This window comes from Orbicella franksi, chromosome 3, assembly GCF_964199315.1.
Source record: "Orbicella franksi chromosome 3, jaOrbFran1.1, whole genome shotgun sequence".
NCBI classification, from domain to species: Eukaryota; Metazoa; Cnidaria; class Anthozoa; order Scleractinia; family Merulinidae; genus Orbicella; species Orbicella franksi.
This window is the reverse complement of record NC_138147.1, coordinates 22,710,001-22,732,500: the sequence shown is the minus strand read 5'-3', so window position 1 is coordinate 22,732,500 and position 22,500 is coordinate 22,710,001. Positions and strand designations below refer to the sequence as shown.

Genomic DNA, 22,500 nt, shown 5'->3' with positions numbered 1-22,500 from the left:
TGATGATTCTTAATACTCAAAACAAAAAAAACCTACTCCCTGAATGTGCATTTTTACAAGATCTATGTCAATAAACAAAATAAACAACAATCAGATATAGGATTTAAAAGCCCCTGGCTATTTTTTGTGCGTGTATTCCACGTAACAATATTGCATCAAAAATGTTATCAACCCCAATATCTCTGGGCTGAAATGTACAAACGTTTGTCTGATCATAATTTACAGAAATTAGTTTTAGTGGGGTAGATGCGATTAGGTTATGAATATTTCCATAAGAAAACAATGATGACTTTTAAATAATATCATAGATATAAACCCACTTAATATGGGTTCACAGCCCATACAGTGACCAACTGCATTAATATGGTGTCATTGTATTGAATATACAACATATACAGTATGTACAAGATTCAAAACTCTAGGTTTGTGAAAACCACCATTTACCTAGGGCAAGACCTTTCCAGTTAAATGAAGGAGGAAGAAACATTCCATAGTTATTGGCATGTATTTTCCCAAGTGCTTTACGGTGCCTCGTATTAAAAACACAAAAGCCTTTCATTAGAGGCAGCAGTAATTCAGCCACAATCTTTACATTAGCATCAGTTTCCAGTATCTTGGAAGCACTGTCAAGGGTCTTCAGAGCACCATCACTCAGTCCACGTTCTCCCGTAGGACTTGTAAGCTTATTCAAACCACTCTTTAAATTGCCTAGAGCTAAACTTTGTACACCTTCCAGTACATTACCTTCAAGAGCAGCCTCTACACACTTAAGAAGAGATGGAGACAGGTCTCGTACAAGTAGAGGTGTTTGATCCTACAATTAAAAAAAGGAATAAGGCACAACATAAGTCTTCTTTAAAAAACAAAGAACACAATCAATGAGTTGTACCAGATATACATAGAAAAAGAGAATAGGGAAAAAGAATTGATCTTGCAAATGCTTCATCTGTTATCAGTTACTGTAAAGTCCACAATTAAACTTGGTAAGGCCATCCCCGTAAAATATTCATTTCCCATTGCCCCTTTCTCACAGAAGTTGGTATGTCAGTTGGTTCAAAAAAAGAAATAAAAATAAAAAGGCTAAAGAAAGAACAAACAACAAAAAAAATAAAAAAATAATTCCATATGAGCCTCGATTATATCTTCCATGTGAATACTCCAAAATCTTTAGTTCCAAGACTTGGCTTTGAGGTCTGATTTAGTAAGAGTCACTTAAATAAGTGCAGAACTCTAAGACTTGCCTTGGACTGAAATTGTTCGAGTTTTTCTTATTTTGAATTTAACAAATTAGCTTTTAACGACTTAAGAACATTATCTCATTTAATTTAAGCAGTTATTATCAATGATGTCTATGTTGTTGTTCCATTTTGGGATGCCCGTGACCCCCCCCCCCCCCCCTTTTTTGTAAGCCTTTTATAGCAAACAACTTACAACAACTGGCAAAAAACAACATGACAATCTGGAGAGTACCCACACTTTGACACTGTGACCCCCATTTGAAAAATCATGGCTATGCCCCTGCTTAACATAACTAAGAAATGAAGGTACGGACTTTGCCAAGCAGATAGCTACACCTTAGCGTGGCTCGGATGACCACGTGGAAATGGCGGTCCCATCTTCAGTAGGAGACGTAAAAATCAGTGTCCGCAATTAGTACTTTCTAGTACTAAAACAGTTTGAAATGAAGTAAGTACACTAAGTAAACAAAGGAGACTTTTGTCTGATTGGCTGATTTGTTGCCCTGGTACTCAGGCTCTTACTGAGCGTGCGCTGTCAAAATCTTAAAAACAAAGATGGCGTCCGAAAGAGTGATTTCATCGTTGACTTTGCTTCATCGCTTGTTCTAGAGTTTTAGGCAAATGTTGCCGTTTTTTGCTTTGACCTCTTTTTCATAATGGTAGGAAAATGTAGGGAGGGAAAGCGCAAACTTCTCACAGGTCACCGTTTTCGCTTTTACTAGCGAGCAACTGTTTCCCTCGTGGCTTTGCAGGGTGGAAAAATGTTCCGCAACAAGTGCAAAAAATGTGTCCTAACAGCACGTATGTAAAGTTTAGAGAAGGGGTAGTTTGTAGAGAGTGCTGTTGTAAGTTAATTAACAAGAATGCAAGGGTGTTATAGTAAAAAAGGAGTTTGTTATGTCTTTTTAATTAATTCAATACATGTATCGATCTGTTAAAACTTACTTTGATTGGCTTCCTTGGAAATCAATGTGATATTATTGTAGAAATTGCGTTTTCCACTCTGAATCTTGCTCTGTTTTTATGGGCATTTGCAAGATAGGGAAGTTACATCAAAAATGGCATTGAAATATTCGCATAAAGTGAGCTGTTGTACTAACCAATTTCAAGCATCCTTTGATTTAACTATAAGCTTAATTACAATTATTATTCCATTACTAAATACAATTAGTGCTATTGTGTTTTGAAAGCAAAGAAACTCTTTTATGGAAGGCACTTTATAGTTCCTTCTTCAGAAAAACAGTTGTCACAAAATATTGCTTGCAGGTACTGTTGCATCCTTGGAGACCCAGGGGCAGTTAGTTGGGGCGGGAGGAAATAAATCAGGCAGAAAAACTGAAGCATCGCAGGTTTACAAGTAAGGCTGGAAAAGCCCCTGGGAACCGACTCTTACCAGACCATTTTTAAACGGCTCTGCCAATGCTGCCTCCTGATCAGGCAGAAAAAGTCTTTGTATTATTCTGCCCAATCGGCGAACAGCAGCTTGAGGTACTTTGGTGTGTTCTTACACGAACATTGTTGCATCGGCCATACTTCTTTGGATCATTTTACTTCAAAGAGCCATAGAAATTTGGGAAATCATTTTGGATGTTATCAAGAAAGAAACTCCACGTTTCACTGGGAAAATTTTCATTTCGGTCGATCAAAGGTATCATAAAATAGTGGCTTGTTTATTGGCAAGTCGATTAATTTTCAGCTTTCTTTCATTTGTTCAGTTAATTAAAACTTTTATGTACTACGTCCTTTTGTACATGAGTACCAAACCTTAGTGAGGAGAATACCATTGTACTATGCAGTTGAAGTGAATTGTCAATTGATTGTAGGCTGCGAGGCCAGTTGAGGATTCATTGATATTACATATTGACATTGCCTCTCCAAATGTGTGTTTCCAGAAAATATCCATATCCCCCCCACGGATGGTCGTTCAGTTTTAAACCCCACTCCCCTGGAATTTCCATTCCAGAGGGTCTGTGGTGGACCCCCCACCCCCCAGGATTTTCCAGTTTTTTTTTGTCACTTTTTTTAAGCCTTAACAAGTTTTTAGCATTGTACACTTAAATAAATCAGGCATCACTTTCTTAGTTTACACGCAATGCTTTAATAACTACAGTACACATTCGTTTTGTCTTACAACAGTGCAGTATTTCGTAACATGATGCCTTGTCCACTCCAGATGACAAACGATGTATTGGCGAGCTTAGAAATAGTTGTTGTATTTCGGCTGATTGTGCAGTTGTAAACCGAAACGTAAGACTTCAAAAATTGTTGATATTTGACAACTGACATCAACGAATCTTGAAATAACAATCTGACAGGTGAACATCGATCTGTAAGCTAATTTGTGTCTACTCACCTACGATCAGCTAACATAATATTGACTTTAATATGTAGAAATAACCTCCAAGCGCACGCAACAATGTTAAATCCTAGTAAATAAGTCATGTAATTACGTTTTTTTCACTCCGCAGGTACTCAAACAAAAGGTATTCGACCGAACGAAAAGACAATTTGGAATCGCCCTACAATGCATTGCGAACCCCTCCTTATGTCATGTACAAATACACAATGTTTACCACTTCGCTTTGATACTGCAGAAGACCCCATTTATAAGCACTAGTAACGTTTAAGCATATAAAGCGGTGACTCTGAGTACGTATCCGACATTATATGACAAAGAAAACAGTAACTCAAAACAGTAACTTCCGGTAGACATGAGACCTAAGGATCTGGGTACTAACTTGCTACGGTCGGCCATCTTGATTTATCTCGCGTGCAGAGCGCGCGAAAGTAAAGTGAATGATGCTTCATCCGAAGGATGACCACGATCTCCCAGCAAAGAAAAAGGCGTTTGAGACTAACATCTTGAATTTCTTTTTGGAAAGGGCATCTGTTTCAAATTTTATGGCGCTACAAATCAAAATAATTCAGGTAAGTTTGTTTCGCACGCTTCGCGTCGTTTGTGGATAACCCTGGAAAATTGTTCTCGTTGGCACCCCCATACCCCTCGGAAATTTCTATCTTTTAGCCCCCCCACCCCCTAGGAATTTCCATTGACCATCCGTAGGGGGGGGGGGTATGGATATTTTCTGGAACCACACAATGCTACCACCTTGGAATCACAAACAAGAAAAATTATTGTATTATTTAGTACCGACAGGGAAATGTGTTTGTGTTTAATAAACGTTTATCACTGACATGAAAACAGACTATGGCCTCTTCAGGGGCAGCTAATGAGCAGCTAATGTGTGCAAGAAGAGCAGTTTATCGACCCCAAAATTGCCATAAGCGAAATGGAACAGGCAATTTTCTCATTACTTTGAATTGCTTTTCACAGTAACATGCCTTACATGACTTACTGAGGACCTATTAAAGAATGATTCTCCTTCGAAAGTTCGGTTGTCAAATTCAGCAGCACCGAAAACCGCGTGTTCAAGCAAAAGTGCGAAAACCAGGTGAAAACAAGAAAACGTTTTTACTTTTTCGCGCATGCGCAGACAAAGTTCCCTTTGTTCGCTAAGTATCGATTCAGTGTGCCAAGCAGCAAGCAGCATGCAGGCTCAAAAAAAAGAAAAAGTAGGAAATTTAAACATAGAAGAAGGGGAAAATAGTCACAACACATGTAACAATAAGCCCAAAATAGAATATTTCAGATAGCTGGTCATGTGTTGACGACACTGGTACACGTTCCATCCTGCTTGTATCGAGTCAAATCATTCCGAGTTCGCACGTATGCAAACCAGTTTTTTTCGCTCCTTATTCGAAATGTCCAGTTAAGTTAAGTTAAGCTTATATAATGAAAGCTCTAGCATGAAAAGGAAAGTGTACCACAAATAGACTTACCCCCAATTCCACATCCATCAAAATTTTAGACAGGGGTCGTGCAGAATTCAGATGTGAGCCTGTTCTTAGTTTTACAAGGCTAAAAGCCGAGAAGTCTTCGGGTGTATCTCTCAGTAGCACTTTTTTAGTTGTGCGTAATGAGTAATCTGTAGTCTCGGAGGTGACTCCGCACTGACGGCAGGTAAACACCGACCCATGTTGAATTGTTTTTAACCTCCGCACACGGACAAGCCTAAACATCGCCAAAAGATAAGAATCTTCCCTGCTCGTTTGTTTCGTTAGTCTCCTTCGCAGCCGTTATTAGGGTCGTCACGCAACGCTCCTCCCCACCAAGTGGGGAGGAGCGTTGCGTGACGACCCTAATAACGGCTGCGAAGGAGACTATTGTTTTGTGTGACTTACGAACAGCACGCAGGGTTTGATGAGACGTGATGCGTGATCTAATGAACACCGCGGTAAAACGCACTGCGCATGAGTACAAATTTGAGCTTCCGGTAAATTACGCATTTCCGGTTACGTATTAAAATCCAATGTAAACAAGATAAAATCTCGTACCGCGAAGTTTGAAAACAAAAAGTAAGAGATAGCAAAAGAAAGTAGGGGAAAGGTTTGTCTCGTTGAAAAGTTTATTTTTCATTTAAGTTTCAAGCGCTTGCACCCAGGGGTTTGGTGTTTGCACCAACAACAAAATATGAGAGTATTTCGGGCGCGTTCGTGCTCGACAAGAGCATTTTTTTTTTTTTACGTAGTTCTCCTTGTTGCGTTGGTTTGGTTGTGCGGCTCCTTCGCAGAAAAATGTGGGAAAGCCAACAAAAGCAGCCGTAAATGTGCCGGCAAAAAATATTTTCTGTCTGAAGATTTAACCAGAGCTGCCGAACTCAAGTGGGCTCAACAGTTTGCCGTGTTCACTGGGACGAAATACGGACGAGCAACAACAGATGTTTGGTTCCTAGAGAAAACCATTCGCGAGGCGTTAGGAAACAGCGGATTCCTGCGAGACTTTTTGCAGTCCTGGATGCCATAGGAACAACATGTCATGGGTGTTACGAACTACTGGCAGGTCAGTTAATTAGACATCGGTTAATTATAATTGACACGCAGGTTCGCACTGCCTTGGATTGCTGCAAGGATTTTCGGAATCTCCTTACCAGCAAATTAAATGAAATTAAGGAAAAGGAAAGCATACTCTTTCAAAGATTTTTGTTGCAACAATAAACAAGTTGTTTGTATCAAATTTTGTAAAATTTGGGGCAAAATAGACATGATACCAAAAAAATTCATTATAAATTTAATTATATTTCGTGTTAAATGATCCAAGTCTTACGCATGTATGGTTCTCCACTAAGATGGAAATAAACAGACCTCAGATGACAAACTTCAAAAGATACCTATAAAATTATCTCACAGTACTGATGTTGGAGTGTTATTTGCATTTAATGTACCTCACATTTTTATTTTACTCTTCTTGACTACAGTACAGTACGGTCAATTGCTTCACTAAAATTCATTGTTGGGGTGCAGGTAGCAAAAAGCCACCTCAGGCAGTTCAGTCTAAAATTGGTATATTGTGTAAAGAAAAAGGTAGCACAGAAGCTGGGAAATATTATTTTGAAAAATTAATAGCCAAACGAATTTAAAGAAAAATAATAATTTTAAAGACAGCAAAACAAGAACTTTATGCCACTTGACAAACCTATTTTTCCTAAGACCAAACCCATAAAATTGCACCAATAATATCGTCTAAAATTAATGTCAGTTTCACATATACTTATTGAAATTCAGTAGTACTGCAATGTTATCTCCACACCGAGGATTCAGTTAGAGGGGTGCCCAGGAACCCTATGAGCACCCACTTCATGAAAAATTTCACTAAAAATTTACCTACTCCATTTTTCATTAGTGGGGGGATATGCTTTTTGGACATCCATTTTCAGTATCTGGATACAAACAAACTCATCACTAATATGTTTATTTCTTTTTTTTTTTTTTTAATTTTTTATTTAGATCTTGCAATTTATCAATTTTAGGACTACACAAGAACTTAAAGCAGCAACATAGCTGTAGTGAACACCTCCAAATAGTTCAGAACCATTTCCAATTGCTGTTCTAAAGACTTAAATTTCTAGAAGAGGCTTGTGGAATAGACCTGCAGTACCCGAAAAGCCAGCAAACGTCCATGGCAGAAATACAAATACAAACATCATTTGGGGTGGTAAAAATAAATTGCTATTGTGAATTTACAATGGATAAAACAGTTTGTAACAAGATGACAACAGCAATCCATGACTTAACTCAACTATCAGGTTAGTATCACTTACCTGAAATGTAAAGATACAAGACATACAAGATACAAGTATTTTGAAGGATAATTGTTTGACATCATGATAATCCATGGGACACTATAATAACACCATCTGACCAAAACTCATTCAAACAGATTATCATTATTTACATGTATTGCACATGGTCAATGACAATATTATAAATTTTATCATTCAGTTGAAGTCATAAGCACTAATGAGAAGGATTTAGAGGACTTCTCAATTATTATAGCAATGATTTGGAAGAGTTATCTGAGGAGTCTCTTGGCCAAGAAAAAAATGCTGCGTCAGAGTTGCCACAAACTATTCAAGTCTCATCCTTTCAATGATTTGGAAAACTGGTAATTATTTTTGTTTGAATATTGACTAGTGACTTAGGTAACAATCAAAATAACATGTTGTTTAGGTGACCGGTAAGGGTAACAGACACCATTTTAAGATTATATTTCTGATAAAGGTATTGCATTTGTGCAATCCAATAAGTAAGAGGATGTGTTAAGACCAACACATGACAGTGATTGACACAAGCAGAGAATCAAATATTTAAATTTAATAAATGAAAATTATTTCAATAATTTATTTAAATAAGTAAAATAGATATTTACCTTTTCTATTAATTTCAGAAAATTCATTTGACCAGCTGATCGGAAAATTTTAAATATCATTGTAACATCATTATGAAAGCAGTGATGCTGTGCCACTGTATGCTCCTGGACAGATGAAAGAGTTTGCTGACAAAACTGCAACTGGTCTTTTCAATGTCATTTTGCAGTCTATTCTCTGGGAAGATCCAAGATTGAGTGAAGAACACCGTGTATTTGAGGAAAAAAGAACTCTTGTTTTGTTGTGCACAATAGCATATTTCACGTACTTTGCCCTGTTTTATTCTTATCTGTATTTAAAATACAGGTCTCCTTGGAAGACCATAAGGCCACTCAGTTTAAAAAGTCTGTTTAATTATTGCATGTTTCTTAACGAGAACAGCAGACACAGCTTTACCCCAATATAAATGTCAGTTCTGTTATATAATGAAGTCAAATTACTGGATGTTTTACCTTTCTTCACATTTAACCCCTTGAAAGTAAGGACATAAAAGTAGTTCCAGTGAACTAACTTGCAGCAATGCCATTCTTTTTATAGATCTCAGAAAACAAATACACTTCAAAGAGAAGAGGGATTATTTATCCAGCAACATGGGGCATTCTGAGATGTTATCAATTCTGGAAGACTTTGAGGTTTCAGCACAAGCCGAAGGGATGTGGATGGTCAAAAAAGCAGGCTCCTCAGGGAGCAGCCAATGTTTGTAAACCTTCAGATTTCAAATGTACTTCAAGTGAGTTTAAAGTACGGTGGTTTAAAATCTGAAAGCTATAACTTTAAAATACTGTGAATTAAAAACTTGTCCGGTTAGTTGAACAGTCTTTTTGTGTACATATGGATAGGCTAGCAAAACAGTGGCACATAAAGGAAACATGTTATTGTAACATAGAAAATCATATAAGTCACTGAAATGATTTTAAATTTTAATAAATTTATTGTTTCAAATGATTGAGTTACTACACAGTTCTGTAATGGTGTTCTGCCTCTTATTACTGGTAATGTACAACTTGAAGACTCCTTTGACCTATCCATCCTGAATGAAAATCCAATGGTACCTCAAAGTTCTCTGGCATTTTATTTAGAATGGCTCACCAAAGAAGGCAATCTTGCTGCTGTTGTAATCATGAAATTCTGAAAGTAAAATTGAAATTTATTTCCAAACCGAAAATTTGTATTTTCATGCAGGTGCTTGACTATTACATGTAGCCTGAGTTTTAAGTGAACTTCTCATGATCGGCTCAACAAGTTGAAATCGTGAGATCACTTCCATTATGAAATTCGTAGTATTCTAGGCTAAATAAAATCGATAAACAACGAATAGACTTACGAACCTTCTCTGTCACCATGAAAAAAATTTTCAACGGAAATAATCTTGTAGCAGTCCAAGCAACAAATTGAAAAAAAAAAAAAAAAAAAAAAAACAGGCATAAATAAGAAGAAGAACCCTAACTTTAGATAGTTTTAAATTATTTGATCCCTCTTTTTAACCATTATTGTACACTATTTTTAGTATTATGACGATTGCATTGTAAATTTCTGTTTTCCTTATCCAGACTTAGTAGTAGTAGGTCCACATCAGCTGTACAGTTGTATACTTTTAAAACCTACTTATCAAATAAATGTATGTATGTACAACACGAACTGACAAAAGGCTTGCTAATCAGTAATGACGGCCACTGCGGAGCATTTCCTAAAGGGTCCAACGAACATTTCCAGGACCAGTAATTGCAACAAGTTATTGTCTACATACCTTTTTTGTATTTGTGGTCCTTTCTTCTTTTATCTGTGGCTGCTGATTCACAACAACAAGCTTAAACACCGCGAGGCGAACAGCAAAATTAATCTGAACCACCGAACAACACGGGCAAACCGGAAATGCTGAAGTTGACGCATGCGTATACGCTTTGCCGCGGTGTTGATCTAATGACGTCGTGAGAAAGCAAACTTGTTCCTAGGCTCTCTCTCCTCTGCCTTGTCGTTGAGAGAGAAGACGAAGGTTGCGGCTGGTCAGGTGACCACCCAGAATCTGAGTGGTTAGAAAATATATATATATGGATGGGAGGGGTGGTAGAGTACTCTGGTTGTTGCTGTGATAAACTTTGTGTCGATTCCTCGAGAAGTGGCTAAGAACTATAGAATGTTTAAGTAATTAACCGGAACGATGATCCTGCTGGTATACGTTGGATCAATAGTGATCTAATCGGCTTCACATATAAAATGAAGAATACAAAAGCAGAAATTGACACAACGTAGAATGATTTTTTGAAGGTGTACTATATTTCGGCTGGCCAAACCAGCCTTCTTCAGGTACAATGAGAATTTTACATTGGGACGTGTTTTATGTAGCATATTTTCGTAATACCGGAAATACGTAAAGCTAATTGACAGTGTAAATTAAAGATAAGCATACGGTAAAATAAAATAACATAATAAAAGGAAACAATTAATATGTTTGTTCACGGATGTTCAGACCATCAGGATCAATTGTTTTGCCTTTTTGAATTGAAAAAGCTTCCCAGGCCTCACGGATAGAGTCTCGGTTCGAAAAGATTTTTTCGATGGGGATTAATTGTATGTCGTTAGCATGCTAACGATGACGAATCAATTTTATTTTGCCGATGAAGAATGCTACATTATTTCTGCCGTCTCCAAAATAAAGAAATTTCGTTCACAAAAGAAAAATTTGGCAGTCGAATGGAGCACAAACTTTTCGACGAGTTCCAGAGCACCAAATCGAAGTGAAACCAGGGGATCAGTCACTTGAATTTTTGAATTCGGAGCAGCGGGGTAGCCAGGATTTTTCAAAGAACGGGTGGGGTCGCACTGTGTCAAAGTGAGGGTACTAACCAGATTGTTATGTCTTTTCCCTACCTGTTATAGGTTGTTTGCTTAAGGGCCCATTAACCGATCTTTTTGAGCCGTTGCTAGGGAAAATTTAGTCTCATATAACCTCATCATTTTTAGTTAGTTCAGAGTTATTTCATGTGTTTTAACTTTTTCCTGATCAGTAACACTAGTGATGACGTCATCAGGCCACGCCCATGGTCATGTGACTAATACAGAAAAAGTGCAAAGGCTCCCGGGCAAATTACTTTCCCGGGATTTTTTTCATTGATTTAGTATCTTAATTTAAATCCTCATTACACTATGCATCGATTTTGTTTAATTTCTAAAAGGTCAGATTTTGAGAGCATTTCAAAATATTGAAAAATTCGTAATTTTCTGAAAAAAGCATGATTTCGAAAAAGGAATGCATAGCTATGTTGCCAACGTTGGCTTTAATCGAAATTCGTCGAAAAAGGCTGAATTTTATGAAAAACCGCGTTTCCTTTAGCATTTAAAGAACCGGAAGTGCGCCCGATATCTATTGGAAGTTACCCTATCAGCGCGTGCGCAATTTACACTACCAGCGCACTTCGGTAAGATCGAACAAAGCCACACGGAGTTAGTTTTTCTCTTTCTATTGCTCTTGTTTTTCTGTCTTTCTCTTATTTTGTCTTTGCTTGTACTTTTGTTACTTTGCGAAACACAAAGAAAAACGTCTAAAATGTGAGCGAATATGCAAGTTTTTGAGTTGTTTTTATTTTCCACATTCAGGCTGACGTAAGTGACCAGAAGTGAAATTTCACCTCCTTAGCAACGCGCGCGAGCGCGCGCATGAATCGGTTAATGGGCCCTTAAGGTCATTCCTCACATTTGCATTGCGCATCCTTACTGCGCATAATTTATGGCGTCATTAGCGCACGCTCGTGCACGCGCACATTGAAAACATGACGGATTTGCCTTGATATTGAGATCTGTCAGTTGAAAAATGGCTCTAGCTCACCAACGAGCATGGGCACCCCAATTTTTTTTCCAGTCATTGTAATCAACTAATCATAAGCTTTGCGTGAGAAAAGACTGATTTAATTTATATTGCTGAAAATTGAATAAATAAGAAAAATAGCAGGTACACTGTAACCACGTCAAGAAATTTGGTTCAAATTTTTAATCAAGGATTTAGCTTTCCGTCTGAATCAAACTTAAAACGTTTATTTGTGTCCGACACATTGTATTGACTGTAGTTTAATGCGTGTTCTTATGAGTCCGGGCTCACAAAGATGTTACAATTACTGGGAATGCGTTCTTATGATAAGCATTAAATAATGCCAAAATAGGGCATTTTCAATACCTCACTGCTCCTTAATGAGCATGGGCACCCCACTTTTTTATTTCAAAATTGAAGTTATCATATGACAAATATTCAGTGGACAAAGTTTGAACAAAAATCTATTGACACTTTTATTTCAGAGGAATTACCTTTAAAAAAAGGCTTACAAAAAGGTGGGGTCACGGGCACTCCAGGACCCCCTAGCTACGCCCCTGCGGAGGTAATATATTTTCTTCTTTGTGCGGTATTTTAGATGTTAAAAAGTATCTCTGTCACACGGCCGATTAGCTGAGCGTTTGATTTACAGCCGATGCGAAATGATTTACAGTTTTGTTGACATAAGCCCGCACTTATCTTTCATCTGCATCAGGTTTATCGCTGGTTAAAAGTTTATACAGTTGGACAGATGTTGAAACACGGTTCCTTGGCATAGTTAAGAATTATGTTTTGCAAAATGCTAAACGAGACATCGTTTAGATAGCGAACAATGTGATGAGGTTTTGGCCTAAAATCAAAAATTGAAAATTGATTGCAATTTTCAATATTCAATTTTCAATTTTTTGACTTCTGTCGAAAACAGAGAAACTAAGCCATGCCACAGACTGCAACATTGTCGGAGAAACAAAATAACCACCCAGTTTCATTTTTCTTTTCATTGTTGACAGGATTAAAGTTAAAATATAAGTTCTGTTTCAATGTTCTACCGAAAGGAAAAAAGTCAAATATTTTCGATTTGGCACTATCTTATTTTTTTTAAGACAAAAAATCATGAAAATCAAAAATTGACATCAATTTTCAATTTTTGATTTTAAACGAAAATTGAATGGACGAATGACCCACGGACCGTTTAGCCAATAGACATTGGACAAAGCGTGAAAAAGACGAGACCGAAGAAAGTAATTATTGTCATGTATGCCATGCTTTCTTTGAAATAATAAAGTGTATTATCGTTTGTCTCACGATGTAGTCACTGAGCCCGGTCACTGATCATGAGATGTAGATCGCGACGTTTCGACTGCTTACTGCTAGTCTTCTTCAGGCGATAAGGTCGACTGATTGCACGGATACCGTGCAATCAGTCGACCTTATCGCCTGAAGAAGACTAGCAGTAAGCAGGCGAAACGTCGCGATCTACATCTCAGTGACTACATCGTGAGACAAACGATAATACACTTTATTATTGCATCTACCACGATGAATAACAACAACCTTTTCCTCCACATTGACCAGAAATATGGGCGCACAGCCCTAAGGTTGATTCGTCGACATGAGCGTTACTCACGCAAGCTCGCACGCTATACCAACCATCTCATCTTACTCACAAGGTGTATTAAGAACCACATTGTTCCAAGAGATCTGCAAGATCGGCCGCCAGTTCCCACCAGAGGCGCACGCAGAGTCGCTGAACTAGCATCCATGAGATTCCTGAGGGAAAGAATCAGACTGACACAGAAAGCTAAGGGAGATACGAAGAAAGAGGCCGAATCAACAGCACAGAGCATAACATCTGCTCTTTCTGCGGATGACGCGGCAGAGGTACTCGACAAGGTTAAATCCACTACCCAGCGAGTCTTTAATACCACCAAAGACCGTCAACAGCGCAAGTTTGAGAAACTTTTGCGAGAGAAAGTCTTCTGTTTCTCCTACAACTTTTGTTGAGAAAACAAAGTGGGTTATCAACTTGTCATCCAGGACCCTTAACGAAGCTGAGGTGTCCTTACTGAAGAAAGGTCCAAATTTCGCCGTGACTCCTACGAGCGTCCCAGCCACCGAGATCATCGCCAAGATTGAGTCAGCAAGTCAGGCCACTAGATGCGGAGCGAGCAGACACAGTCAGGAGATCCGTCAACACCATCCTTTAACAGGCACAACCACCCACGCCCAACATCACGAAGGAACAGCAGGAGGCTCTTAAAAGCCTAAAAGAGGACAACTCCATCATGGTCCTTCCGGCCGATAAAGGTCGCGTCAGCGTAATCCTGGACGCTGACACATACCACGCAAAAATGTCAGCGCTAATTGATTCCGGACCGTACCAGCTGCTCAACAAAAATCCGACACACCGCTTGACCCGGAAGCTATCTGAGAAGCTGCTAACCCCAAAACGGAGTGGACACATATCAGAGGCGGTTTATAATAAGATCAGACCCCGACACAAACAACCACCTAGGATCTATGGTTTGCCGAAGATCCACAAAGCAGACACACCGCTTAGGCCAATTGTGTCGTGTGTCAACACCTTTGCATACGACCTGTCTGCTTTCTTGACTAACGTATTATCTCCTCTTGCAGGTAACTCGAACTTCACAGTGAAGAACTCAACTGACTTCGGCTCCATCATCGCCAGTGAAGAGATCCAGGACTACGAGATCATGGTGTCTTTCGACGAAGAGTCACTGTTTACCAACGTACCGATCGAGGGCGCCGTACAAGCCGCGCTACAAAAAATGGAGAACGACGCAGGCCTGGCTGACCGCACGACACTTACACCAGTTCAAATCGCGGACCTCTTGGATTTCGTATTAAGATCTACGTATTTCCAGTACAACGGATCGATTTACGAACAACGAGACGGCGCAGCCATGGGGAGCCCTGTTTCCGCGGTTATTGCTAATCTCTACATGGAGATTGAAGAACAAGCAATAGAGTCCGCACCTTGCAAGCCTAAGATCTGGAAACGCTACGTAGATGATACTTTCACCATCCTGGATCGGGATAGAGTTGACGTCTTCCTGCAACACCTGAACAGTCAACAACCATCAATCCGTTTCACCATGGAGATCGAGAACAACAACAAGATGGCCTTTCGCGACACGTCAGTTTACAGAGAACCTGATGGCCGCCTTACCACCAGTGTCTACAGGAAACCAACACATACTGATCAGTACCTAGCGTATGATTCACACCACCCTCAGTCAGTAAAGCGCGGTATTGTGAAGTGTCTGTACGACCGGGCTAAACGTCTCGTGACCAAACCATCAGTAATCGCTGGAGAGAAGAAACATCTGTCATCTGTACTTGTTTCTAACGGATATCCCTCCTCTTTTGTACAGAAGATCACAAAGGCACGAACAACTCCAAGAAGAGAGCCTGTCGCGGAATTTAAATCCACCGCCGTTTTACCTTGTGTCCAAGGAGTTTCGGAGTCTCTCCGCCGCTGCCTAGAACAACAAGGCATTCGCACCGTCTTTAAGTCCGACACGACACTTCGGTCACACTTAGTGCGACCAAAGGACACCGTCAACCCGGCTAAACAAGATGGTGTTGTCTACAGGATTCCCTGTGAGTGAAGCAAAGTCTACATCGGGGAAACAGGGAGATCTATGCAGGAGAGGATCAGAGAACACGACAGGGATATACGACTCGCCCGTACCCAGACCTCCGCCGTTTCTGAACACACCCACGAGACCGGCCACTATCCTATCTGGAATGAGGTCAAGTTTATTGATCGAGATCCTCACTGGTACACACGTAGGGTCAAGGAAGCTATGCACATAAGACTTCACCCTAACAATATCAACAGGGATAGTGGAATTGAAATTCCCTAAGCGTGAATACCCACGATCAAGAAACACAACAACAGGAGAACGGTACAACAGCGGACCACTGAGGGAACAGCTACTCGCCCGAACAATGGAACAATAGGAGGATCGAAATGCATCAATCACAGCCGACCTTTGTGATATAAATGATACCGTGCAATCAGTCGACCTTATCGCCTGAAGAAGACTAGCAGTAAGCAGTCGAAACGTCGCGATCTACATCTCAAGTGACTACATCGTGAGACAAACGATAATACACTTTATTATTGCATCTACCACGATGAATAACAACAACCTTTTCCTCGACATGTTTTCTTTGATTACGCACTTTCCTTTTTCACTTCTCATGTTGCCGATTAATTTCACATAACTATAACTGAAATAGAGCCGAAATATTATATATCTTGTTTAATCTTGCATTAAACCAAGACTTGGCTTCTCAAAATGATTACTTTCCTCGGTCTCCTCTTTATGTTTTACTGGAGATTGTCGGATGGTTGTGGAGTTTAGAGACCATTGGACAGTTGTGAAGAATTCGTATAAAGTATTATTTCACAAGCGGAACTGTTGCAAGAAAAAAAAAGGCTACAGGCGAGCTTCTAAGAGGAAAATAAATGCTGGTCATCAGAGATTGGACACTTGTGACCAGTTAAAAAGATTCGGCTAAGTTAGGCCACCTTTTTAAAAGGAAGAATTATTATAAATAATAATTTGGGGCTGGATCTGTAAGCGTAGAATAAAAGGAGTGTTTGTTATCGCTTTTGTTAGCCTTTAGTTTTGATACATAAGTAAGTTAAATTTGTTCAGATTAGATTTAAATGAGTTCCTGTGTAATTAGTCGCTGAGTTACAGTTATAAACTTGGTAACGCAATTCCCCGATAACAATAGCATATTAAACAAAATTGAAGACTTAAGTTTGCGTGTTGTTGCTTCTGAAATTATAAAACAATCCTGTTTCCATTTCTATGAGCCTTCCTAAAGGAAAATGATTCACGAATGTATGGTTTTCCTTCAAACTTGCCGGGGCTATTGGTTGTTTACCCTAAGGAGGATAAGTCCGCCGTACATTCTTTTTATAGAACGATATTGATCGTTACATTCAAACTAAGATAACAAAAACTTCACATTACTTGTTTACGAGAAAACGGCGATTTTTCTCTCTCCCAAATCAAGCTGTTTAGAGAAGCCACCGTTTTATTTGTGCGCGTGCTCTAATTACTCAAAATCGCCTCAGTTTATAAGGCTGGGTATGCATGATAGCAGTAATTATCAAGATCGACTGTCCGGCTTCATTTGATATCAAACCGAAGTCTCGTTAATTTCGCTATTTTTGCGAAACCAAATCCAATAATTGTTTTTGTTGTCCTGTTTAAAACTAATCGCTGTTTGGGCTCAACTTTGTAGCGTTAGCTTTTTCTTTCGCGGATTGTAGGATAACATATTTTTCCGTTGCTGGGAATAAAGCAACGTCAATTCGATGCCAGCGTATCTCAGTCAGAAAATTGAGAAGAAAAGGTAAAGTGAAAAATGGTGTTGTTCCTGCGCAAATGTTACAGAACCGTCGGTCATCACAATGAATTATTGAGTGTTTATGACATTATTAATGAAAATTGATAATTTATTTTGGCAGGAACTAAAGACTGTCACTCTGTTTCGCAATTCAGTCTTAGTTATAAATTCATTTTCGAGTCCCAACAATGTAGAACTACATAAGCAGTCCCGACAATGGCATTAAGTGTTTGTCCCCACAGTTAAGGATTTACAATATTTATGATATAATAGCTTTGGATATTCCCTTGTTGGGAGTACATTAAAATGCAGTCACTCTTTTTGTAATAGCTATAATGGAAGTCGGTGTCCCCAGAGTGCAGTTGGTGATACAGACCCCACAAGTAAGCCTTGGTAAGTAAGTAAGTAAGTCAGTAAGTCAGTGAGTCAGTGAGTCAGTGAGTCAGTGAGTCAGTGAGTCAGTGAGTCAGTGAGTCAGTGAGTCAGTGAGTCAGTGAGTCAGTGAGTCAGTGAGTCAGTGAGTCAGTGAGTCAGTGAGTCAGTGAGTCAGTGAGTCAGTGAGTCAGTGAGTCAGTGAGTGAGTCAGCGAGTCAGTGAGTCAGCGAGTCAGTGAGTCAGTGAGTCAGTGAGTCAGTGAGTCAGTGAGTCAGTGAGTCAGTGAGTCAGTGAGTCAGTGAGTCAGTGAGTCAGTGAGTGAGTCAGTGAGTCAGTGAGTCAGTGAGTCAGTGAGTCAGTGAGTCAGTGAGTCGGTGAGTCAGTGAGTCAGTGAGTCAGTGAGTCAGTGAGTCAGTGAGTCAGTGAGTCAGTGAGTCAGTGAGTCAGTGAGTCAGTGAGTCAGTGAGTCAGTGAGTCAGTGAGTCAGTGAGTCAGTGAGTCAGTGAGTGAGTGAGTCAGTGAGTGAGTCAGTGAGTCAGCGAGTCAGTGAGTCAGTGAGTCAGTGAGTCAGTGAGTCAGTGAGTCAGTGAGTGAGTCAGTGAGTCAGTGAGTCAGTGAGTCAGTGAGTCAGTGAGTCAGTGAGTGAGTCAGTGAGTCAGTGAGTGAGTCAGTGAGTCAGTGAGTGAGTCAGTGAGTGAGTCAGTGAGTGAGTCAGTGAGTCAGTGAGTCAGTCAGTGAGTCAGTCAGTGAGTCAGTCAGTGAGTGAGTCAGTCAGTCAGTGCGTGAGTCAGTGAGTGAGTCAGTGAGTGAGTCAGTGATTGAGTGAGTCAGTGAGTGAGTCAGTGAGTGAGTCAGTGAGTCAGTGAGTGAGTCAGTGAGTGAGTGAGTCAGTGAGTGAGTGAGTGAGTCAGTGAGTGAGTGAGTCAGTGAGTCAGTGCGTGAGTCAGTGAGTGAGTCAGTGAGTCAGTGAGTGAGTCAGTGAGTGAGTCAGTGAGTGAGTCAGTGAGTGAGTCAGTGAGTGAGTCAGTGAGTCAGTGAGTGAGTCAGTGAGTCAGTGAGTCAGTGAGTCAGTCAGTCAGTCAGTGAGTCAGTGAGTCAGTACGTGAGTGAGTGAGTGAGTCAGTGAGTGAGTCAGTGAGTCAGTGAGTGAGTCAGTGAGTCAGTGAGTCAGTGAGTGAGTGAGTGAGTCAGTGAGTGAGTCCGTGAGTGAGTCAGTGAGTCAGTGAGTGAGTCAGTGAGTCAGTGAGTGAGTGAGTCAGTGAGTCAGTGCGTGAGTCAGTGAGTGAGTCAGTGAGTCAGTGAGTCAGTGAGCGAGTCAGTGAGTGAGTCAGTGAGTGAGTCAGTGAGTGAGTCAGTGAGTCAGTGAGTGAGTCAGTGAGTGAGTGAGTCAGTGAGTCAGTGAGTCAGTCAGTCAGTCAGTCAGTCAGTGAGTCAGTGAGTCAGTACGTGAGTGAGTGAGTGAGTCAGTGAGTCAGTCAGTGAGTCAGTCAGTCAGTCAGTCAGTCAGTGAGCCAGTGAGTGAGTGAGTGAGTGAGTGAGTGATCAAATTGGGCCATCCTGACGTCATATATCCGAGCGGATTCACGCACATGTCAGGGGCTCTCGCGTGGATGTTGCCACGTTGCGTGATCAAATGGTGAGAGTCGAGAGATTCGCTTGCGTATTTTTCACAGCGATGGCAGGGAATGAGGCAGGGAATACGAACCAGGGCGCTTATATGTAGTTTTATGCTCTGAGCTAACGGAAAAGGTGGGTTTTTCAGGGTCGAAAACAAGACTTCAATCTCACGCTGGGAATGAATAATAAGATCTGCTCACGGTAGTTGTAAGCTTACGCGTATGCTTAAGAATAAAGCAAGAAAACTCTCTACTCTGGTATCGAGTTAATTTGTGAGTTTCTCAGACAATGGTTAATCATAACCAAAACCTGTTTTGATGGTTTCTTATTGTTTCTGCTTGTTTGGTGAGTTTGCAAAAGTTTTTGAAAGGAAAGTCTGACGCGTACAATTAGCTCATTTGCATAGTGCAGCTCGTGCACTTTCAAGTCCGAGTCGGTGTTTTCAATGTCAACAAATCTTGACAAAGATTTCTTTCGTTATCTTTTGTGCTGAGATGCTGCAACAAATTTCACGAACGCAAAAAAGGCTACTAACATCATGTGTGTTTCTTCAACATAAGCATAGTGAAGTTTTACACTGCGAAAATGAAAATAGATAAGGAGTTATGATAACTCGATCAACAAAATCGAAATCGTTATTCCAAGTTGATTAAAGAAAGCGTCATCGTAACTTTGCTGATTATTTCTGCTTTATTCACATATTTTCAGCTTAGCTTTTACTATGTTCTCAAACATTTATCAATCTTAAACATATTTAAAAACTATAGAGCTATTGTTTGAGTTCGATGTACGCTTTCACACGAAAGTGCGGCGGAAGTACAATTTGTCATGTTTACTGACCGTACAAAACACGCATCGGCGGGCGCTCTCATTCATCGACAACAGAGAATTTACTGGATTTTTATACGAACAAAACTGAGCAGTATCTACGAACGTAAAGTTATTAAGCTTTGATGAAACATCAAACGTTGCTTACAATTCAAGCGAAACTCAAACTAGCAATTATTTTGTTTTACTTTTCGGTCGCGATAGACTGACAAATTCCTCGCAAGCGTGTGGCAAGAGCAGCTAGGAAACCATGAAGTCCTGAAGCTCAGCTATATCTAAATATATCCAGCTAGTTTTTTTGCTGTGTAATGGAAAAGCTGTTAATCTTCAACATATGTGAAATTTAAAGTGGAGTAATGTACAGCTCATGTAAAAGAAGCATCCGTCGGAACACAACTTGGTCAGCGATATATATAAGCTTACAGCGGAACATACCTAAATTCGACACTGTCTTACCTCACTCAAACTGGAGCAGCTTACGACGAAAATACTTAAGAAAAATTCCAATAGACGTAAACGCGTTGAGTTGTGGGCCAAAAACATGAAACATTTCGGGAATTTCGGACGCCATTTCCCCCGCGCGACATCCGCAAAAATCTTCGCAGCATGTACGTGCGTGTGCCGCAGGTGATGGCGCAATTTGTTCTAAAAATAGAATTATTGTCCCATATCATGGGGACAACCCCAATACTTGAAATGGCGCGCTTACGGTCTCCGTCCCCGAGTATGGCTCTTGCTTTAAAACGATATCGCTAAACAACGTTAAGGAGTCGCAGCTGAACCTTTAGAAGTAAAATGAGCCGTTGAGGTGTCCGCTTATTGCACTGAGGTTTTGTGCAACAAAATGGTGTCCGTGTCCGTTTAATAGAGGTGTCCGCTGAATGCAGGTTTATTTTACAGTAAATGTGGAAAGAAAATTTTGGGCCTTAAGCTGGTGTCCACTTAATAGAGGCTGTCCGCTTAATACGGGCCCGCTTAATACAGCGTTCACTGTACCTCTGGGAAGGCGTCTACGCACAACGCGAAGTACCACACTTCGTCGCGTGGCGGGGCAATTGCTAACGCTGGCAAATAGAGGTGAGTTGTATTGTTGTTGGTCTTTAGCTAGCTTGCTTTATTAGCTACATGTAGTTTGGTTCTTTGCATTGCGCGCCTCGGCTCAAATTTCGGCGTATGATACGGAAACCTACATTTTGAAGTGAATTTTGTAGCAGCTATTTCAATCTGTGTTTATCTGAGCGATCTAACTTGATTTTCAAACGAGTAACCCGAAAACACTGAACTCCGGTCCGCGGACCTCCACTACGAACCGGTTCCGCGGACTACCTATGGACCGGTCCACGGACTCCCCCTATGGACCCCCTCTACGGACCACCCCCCCCCCCCCAAAAAAAAAATATAATAAAAATAATAAGTAAATATTTCAGTTACGGGTTGTCTAATAGATTACTCGTGACGGCGAAATTTCGAACGTTACATTGTGCAAATGGGCAGACCTGGATTCAGGCTCGGGTGCAATTTATATAATTACACATTGCCGTTTCCTTTGCTTTGGCCATAAAGTATACGTAAGACGCGTACGGGGATACCTCCGGGAAGCCTCGAAATTTGTGTTCTTTCCCCTCTGCCATTTTGTTCAGCCCATCCTGCCGTGGGTTCGTGAACTCGTTCCAGGCTTCACAATTTACTCAGTGGAATAGCAGATACAAACAAAAATAAACGGCCTAAAAATATATCTTACATAGCCAGATTGAGCCACGAATGGAAGGTAAGAACTTTCCCTCTTACCATCGGCATCTCCTTACGCTGAAAACAGCTTTAAGGCTTTTTTTTTTTCTTTTTTTGGGAGGAGGGGTGGGGTGTTAAAAATCCAAGTCTGTTACATTTGCACACTTGAAAAATCACCGACATGAGTCTGAATCTATTAAACAACCCATAAGTGAAATCTTTATTTATTATTTTTACACTATCTTAGGATGGTCCGTAGAGGGGGTCCGTAGGGGTAGTCCATGAACCGGTCCCTAGGGTAGTCCGCGGACCCGGTCCGTTGTGGGGGTCCGCGGACCTGGGGTCAGTGTTTTCGGGTTACCCTTTTCAAAGAGCTATCGTTCTTCATCGACAGTTTTAATATCCGGTGTCGCTCTTTGCCTCAGGGCGATTATCAGTAAACATTTGGTCCATTTGGTGGTAAATCGTCTGATACCTATTTGAGAAGCTAAACCGGTACGACGTGATTTGCGAAGAACCCAATGGAAGGTTAAATCAGGTTAAATAGATTCTTCAAGAGAATTTTGAAATAAAAACTAGCGCTAAAAAGTCACGACGTTTCGACCTCACCGAGGTCATTTTCAAGTGAGTAAAATTTTCTAAATTAGCATAAATATGTTAAAAACAAGTTATAATAGATAAAAATGTGGCGAACGCTAAAATGTGATAAAATAATTTAAATAATTTGGCGCGAATTGAATCGCACTGTTTG

The 22,500-nt window shown here is 40.2% G+C and overlaps 3 protein-coding genes and 1 long non-coding RNA gene across 5 annotated transcripts in view; 2 read left to right on the top strand and 2 right to left on the bottom strand.

Moving 5' to 3' along the window:
• Positions 1–11,931, bottom strand: part of LOC145482723 (uncharacterized) — a 22,560-nt gene extending 10,629 nt beyond the window's left edge. The window contains exons 1-2 of one of the 2 annotated variants that reach the window (XM_081461365.1): positions 9,750–11,931; positions 445–814 (exon numbers count right to left, since the gene is read on the bottom strand). In XM_081461365.1, the coding sequence (XP_081317491.1) occupies positions 445–559 (115 nt within the window). In that variant the 5' untranslated portion in view covers positions 560–814; positions 9,750–11,931. Of the gene's footprint in view, positions 1–444; positions 815–8,528; positions 9,131–9,749 lie in introns of those variants that run through there. The other variant, XR_014048800.1, reaches the window with a different exon arrangement.
• LOC145482722 (ATP-dependent DNA helicase Q1-like) overlaps positions 1–22,500 on the bottom strand; it is a 361,760-nt gene that overhangs the window by 251,418 nt on the left and 87,842 nt on the right. The gene's annotated exons all lie outside the window — the stretch shown is intronic.
• LOC145482695 (uncharacterized) overlaps positions 1–22,500 on the top strand; it is a 64,078-nt gene that overhangs the window by 31,807 nt on the left and 9,771 nt on the right. The gene's annotated exons all lie outside the window — the stretch shown is intronic.
• On the top strand, positions 7,251–8,706 carry LOC145482749 (uncharacterized). The gene is made up of 2 exons (XR_014048806.1): positions 7,251–7,381; positions 8,540–8,706. It is a non-coding gene; the product is annotated as an uncharacterized LOC145482749 (long non-coding RNA).